The sequence below is a fragment of the Gracilinanus agilis genome, chromosome 4 (assembly GCF_016433145.1).
Source record: "Gracilinanus agilis isolate LMUSP501 chromosome 4, AgileGrace, whole genome shotgun sequence".
NCBI lineage: Eukaryota > Metazoa > Chordata > Mammalia > Didelphimorphia > Didelphidae > Gracilinanus > Gracilinanus agilis.
The window spans coordinates 179,595,942-179,602,067 of NC_058133.1; the positions used below are offsets into that span (position 1 = coordinate 179,595,942).

Below are 6,126 nucleotides of genomic sequence, written 5' to 3' on the forward strand. Positions count from 1 at the left end.
TTGCCACCACAAAAAGTGCGGCTATAAATATTTTTGTGCAAGTCTGTTTATCTATGATCTCTTTGGGGTACAAACCCAGGAATGCTATGGCTGGATCAAAGGGCAGGCATTCTTTTATAGCCCTTTGAGCATAGTTCCAAATTGCCATCCAGAATGGTTGGATCAGTTCACAACTCTACCAGCAATGCATTAATGTTCCAATTTGGCCACATCCCCTCCAGCATTCATTACTCTCCCCTTCTTTCATTTTAGCCATTCTGCTAGGTGTGAGGTGATACCTCAGAGTTGTTTTGATTTGCATTTCTCTAATTATTAGAGATTTAGAACACTTTCTCATGTGCTTATTGATAGTTTTGGTTTCTTTATCGGAAAATTGCCTATTCATTTCTTTTGGGGAAATGGCTTGATTTTTTATACAATTGATTTAACTCCTTGTATATTTGAGTAATTAGACCCTTGTCAGAGTTTTTTGTTATAAAGATTTTTTCCCAATTTGTTGTTTCCCTTCTGATCTTGGCTACATTGTTTTGGTTTGTACAAAAGCTTTTTAGTTTTATATAGTCAAAATAATTTATTTTACATTTTGTAATTTTCTCTAACTCTTGCTTGGTTTTAAAATCTTTCCTTTCCCAGAGATCTGACAAGTATATTATTCTGTGTTCACTTAATTTATTTATAGTTTCCCTCTTTATATTCAAGTCATTCACCCATTCTGAATTTATCTTAGTGTAGGGTGTGAGATGTTGATCTAAACCTAATCTCTCCCATATTATTTTCCAAATTTCCCAGCAGTTTTTGTCAAATAGTGGATTTTTCTCCCCAAAATTGGGCTCTTTGGGTTTATCATATATTGTCTTGCTGACGTCACTTACCCCAAGTCTATTCCACTGATCCTCCTCTCTGTCTCTTAGCCAGTACCATACCATTTTGATGACTGCTGCTTTATAGTATAGTTTAATATCTGGTACTGCTAGGCCCCCTTCCTTCACATTTTTTTCATTATTTCCCTTGATATTCTTGATCTTTTGTTATTACAAATGAACTTTGTTATAATTTTTCCTAATTCAGTGTAAAAGTTTTTTGGTAGTTTGAAAGGTATGGCGCTAAATAGGTAAATTAATTTGGGTAGAATGGTCATTTTTATTATGTTAGCTCGTCCTACCCATGAGCAATCAATGTTTTTCCAGTTGTTTAGATCTAGTTTTAATTGTTTGGAAAGTGTTTTGTAGTTGTTTTCGTATAATTCCTGTGTTTGTTTTGGTAGATAGATTCCTAAGTATTTTAATTCATAGCCTATTAAACATATATAAGACAGCATATGTTCACATCTAAGTACACATACAAATCGAAGGTAATTTTGGGGGACATCCATTTCAGTTGGAGAGATTAGGAGATGGGAGGTAGGATTTGAAAAGAGCTTTGAAAGAAACTAGGCAATCTAAGGGAGAAAGGGTAAAGGGAGTACATTCTGGCATTGGGGACAAAGCAGAGGCTTTGTGAAGAAGAGCAAGAAAGTCACTTTGGCCAGACCAAACAATGTATGAGGGAGACACAGTATATTGAGGCTGGCAAGGTGGTTCAGAGCTACGTTGTGAAGGATTTTAAATGACAAATAGAAAGGTTTATTTTTTATTTTGGACATTAAAGGGAACCCTTTGGGTTGGTTGAATAGGGGAAGAGAGTAAGAGCAGTGTGTTAGGAACACTAATTGGGCTGCTGTGTGCAGGATGGATTGGAGAGACTTGAAGCAGGGAACCTAATTAGTAATGGAGGCTCTGCAGTAGTCCAGATGAGAGTTGAATGAAGGCCTCTTAATTGGTCTCTCTGCCTCAATTATTTTTCCTTTCCCACCACAAGCCTCCAAAATTATTTTCCTAAAGCACAACTTGGAGCATGTCGCTACCCAACTCAGTAAATTCCAGGTGCCCCTATAACTTCTTAGGTAAAATGATAAGTTCCTCTGTTTGACATTTAAGCCATTTGCAACCTGGCTTCAACCCATCTTTACAGCCTCATTATCTATGCCTATCTTGGCTAGACAATCAACACCAAGAAAAGAGAGGTTCTCCACTAGCCAGCACCACACCATCCATATGTCAAACCATTGGGTACATACAGCAAATGGAGAAATTCTGAATGCTCATTTCCAATGGCATTATACTTTCCAGGGATGTCCACATAAATGATGAGGTTGATGCATTGCCAGAGCTAGCTCAGTGTTTTGGAGGTTCCAAAGGAAAGTGTGGGAGAGAAGAGGTATTGGACTGCCTACCAAACTGAAGGTTTACAGAGCCATTGTGCTGACTTCGCTGTTATGTGCCTATGAAACCTGAACGGCCTACCAGTGCCATGCCAGAAAACTGAACCACTTCCATTTGAATTGGGCAAGATAGAGTACAAGACACTGAGGTCTTCTCTCCAGCTGAATTGCCAAGCATTCAAACTCTACCGTAGAGAGGTCATCTCCAATGGACTGGCTATGTGGCTGGAATGCCAAATACACATTTACCTAAAAGTCCATTTTATGGAGAATTTGCACAAGGCAAAGGCTCATATGGTGGTATAAGGACACTTTCAAGGTCTCTCTGAAGAACTCTGCTGAGACATGGGAGATGCTGGCACAGAACTGCCCAGAATGGCCTGCCCTCATCAAAGAAGCTATTGCGTTCCAGGAGCAAAGCAGAATCTGAGTAGACCAAAGGAAACATGAGATGCACAATCTAGAAACTCTCTATCCCCAGTGTTCTAGTGGTAGCCCAAGCTGTGGTAGAGCCTTCTAAACTCCTGTTGGACTGATCAGCCACAGCTGAACACCCTGTCCCCCGACTTCAATGTCGTAATGTCATTGGTCCTCTTTGAAAATGAAGGATGAACAGCCCCTTATTACTCTTTTGCACTCTATGGTCTAGACCAGTGATTCCCAAAGTGGGCGCCACCGCCCCCTGGTGGGTGCTATAGTGATATAGGGTGGGGTGGTGATGGCCACAGGTGCATTTATCTTTCCTATTAATTGCTATTAAAATTTAAAAAATTAATTTCCAGGGGGCTAAGTAATATTTTTTCTGGAAAGGGGGCGGTAGGCCAAAAAAGTTTGGGAACCACTGGCTAGACAGACTGTCCTTGGTGTTTCTAATACACAGCCTTCCACTTCCTTCCTCCGTGACTTTGTGTTGACTATCTGCCATGATGGAAATGTGTCCCTTGCCCACCTGTACCTCCTAGAATCCCTACTTTCCTTCTAAGCTCAGTTCAAGCACAACCTTCTTCTGGAGGCCCTTCCCAATCCCTCTCAAGGACTCAAGTCTCCCCACCCAAACTACCTTGTACTTATTTCATATCTATTTTGCATATAATAATAATTGTATGTGCTGTCTTCTCTAATGGAATGTAATTTCCTTCAGAGTTGGGGCTATTTCATGTTTTTCTTTATAAGTCCATTGACTAAGGCAGCTAGGTAGTGTAGTAGAGTACTTTGGACCTGGAGTCAGAAAGACTCATCGTCCTGAGTTTGACTTTAGCTTCAGATAATAGCTGTGTGACTCTGGGCAAGTCACTTCACCCTGTTTCTCTCAGTTTCTTCATCTGTAAAATGAACCGTAGAAGGCTGGCAAACCACTTCAGTATCTTTGTCAAGAAAACTCCATATGGGGTTTTGATTTTATAAGATTATTCACTAACAAAAATGAATAATATGGAAATATGTTTTATGTAATAATATATGTATAACCTAGACTGAATTGCCTGCTAGCTCTGGGAGCTGGGAGGGAAGAATGAAAAGAGTCAATTTGGATCATATAATTTTAGAAAACTTATGTGGAAATTTGTTATTAAAGTAAAAAATAGGAAAAAAAGAGAAAAAAGAAAACTCCAAAAGGAGTCATGAAGGGTTAGATACACCTGAAATGACTAAACAGGAGCAGCAAACTAATTGCATAGAATAGTGCCTGCCTGGCACCTTGTAGGTGCTTAATAAGTAAGTGCTTGTCAGGGCAGCCAGGTGGCTCAGTGGATAGAGTGCCAGGTGAGGACTGAGGTTCAAATCTAGCCTCAGATATTTCATAGCTATGTGATCCTGGACAAGTCACTTAACCCTAATTGCCTAGCCCTTACTGCTCTTCTGTTATGGAACTGCTACTTTGTATAAATTTTAAGACAGAAGGCAAGTTTTTTTTTTAAAAGAAAAAAATTTAATTCATTTGTCTCTGAAAAAAAAAATTGTCAATTGACTGAGTTGAGCCTATACTTACTTTCCCCACCTCCAGTGTGATGCTTTCTTTTCTTCTTTTATTATAAATATATTTTATTTTATCGATTACATGTAATAAATTTCCTTGTAAGTTTTCCTAAGTTTTATGACCTAATTATTTTCTTCCTTCCCTTCTCTCCCTCCTCCTGGTGCTGGCAAGCAATTCAATCTGGGTGATATGTATAAATGCATTATCACGCAAAATATATTTCCATATTGATCATTTTTGTAAAAGAATACTCATAAAACCAAAAACTCAAATAAGCTAAAGTGAAAAATCACATGCTCTGACCTATATTCTGACTCCCACAGTTCTTTCTCTGGAGGTAGAGAACACTTTTGTCATAAATCCTTCAGAATTGTCCTGGATCATTGCATTGCTGAGAGTAGCCAAGTCTGTTACAGTTGATCCTTCCACAATGTTGCTGTTACTGTGTACAGTGTTCTCCTGGTTCTGCTTATGTTGCTCTGTGTCAGTTCATGTAAGTCTTTCCATGATGCTTTCTTTTCAACAGGAGTACATGCTTCACCTTCTTCGGCTGGAGCAGAGAGCGGAGGAGCAATTCTTTGAGCACTGGCTGAATCCACACTGCAAGCCACACTGCGATAGGAATCTGGTTCATCCTGTTTAATGGAATTCTCAGGTATCCTCTTTCCCCACATTCTTTTCCTTGTCGAATGGGCTTATTTATGTTAATTTTCCTTTCTCTTCTTTTTCCTTATCACTGTTTCACTTACAAAAACGAATGATATGGAAATATGTTTCTCTCCTAACCCTGTAACACAGGGGAACATTGGTACTCAAGGGGGAAAGAGAATCAGCAGTTGATAGGTTTTGTGTCCGTTTTGTGATTCTGTGGAGTAGAGAAAACATGTGTAGAATCGAGCATCTTACCTGGATGGTAAAGAGAAAATGTATGTCTTCTGTGTTAGATCCTAGTTGTTTTCCTGGTTCCCATTCTCTTCCCTCTTTAATCCTTCCTTCATATAACTGCCAAAATATAAAATGACTCTGACCAGTTCTGAATCCCTACTCACTAACCTTCCATGGCTCCCTATCCTCTGTAGGAGGAAGTATAGATGCTTCAATCTTATGCCTGGAGCCCTTCACAGTTTGATTCCCTCCTTTCTTCCCAGCTTCACTTCTTATTAGTCCCTTTCACAAACTCCACCTTCTAATCAAACTATATTACTTACCATTTCCCTGGACCTTAGCACAGACTATTTATCTGCCATCCCTGGAATGTATACTTACCTTGATTCAACCTATCAGGGAACTTACCTTCCTTTAAGGATCATTAGGCCACAGGTCTAGAACTAGAAAGGACCTCAGAGGAAATTTAGTCTAAATTTTTCATTTTACAGATGAAGAAACTGAGACCCAGGGAGGTGAAGTGACTTGTCCACAGTCACACAAAATGTATGCATTGGAACTTAAGTTCTCTGATTCCATTGCTAGAGTTTTCTCCTTTGTCCCATTGTCAATCAATCAATAAACGTTTATTAAGTCCCTAATATGTCCTAGGTACTGTACTAAGCACTGGGATTACAAATAAAAGTGAAAAGACGTCTCTGCCCTCTAGGAACTTACAATCTAAATGGTTGAGGGGGATAAGTAGCAAATCAATATTTACAAACATGCCAGGTACAAGATAAATAGGAAATAATTAAGAGAGAGAAGACATTAGAATTAAGAGGGGTTGGGGAAGGCTTCTTGTAGCAGGTGGGATTTTAGTTGAGACTTAAAGAAAGCCACTATGCTTCTGTGCCACCTCCTCCAGGAAGTTTTCCTGATTTCTATCTTTTTTTCTTCTTCAGTGGGTTTGTCTTATATTATACTTTACATGTTGTGTCCTCCATTATTATGGCACTTTTGAATA

At 39.1% G+C, this 6,126-nt stretch overlaps 1 protein-coding gene across 1 annotated transcript in view; it reads left to right on the forward strand.

The window, feature by feature from the left end:
- C4H17orf67 (chromosome 4 C17orf67 homolog) overlaps positions 1-4,878 on the forward strand; it is a 26,538-nt gene extending 21,660 nt beyond the window's left edge. Inside the window, exon 3 of the mRNA XM_044675074.1 lies at positions 4,762-4,878. Within this exon, the coding sequence (XP_044531009.1) occupies positions 4,762-4,878 (117 nt within the window). The remainder of the gene's footprint in view (positions 1-4,761) is intronic.
- The last annotated feature ends 1,248 nt before the right edge of the window (positions 4,879-6,126 follow it).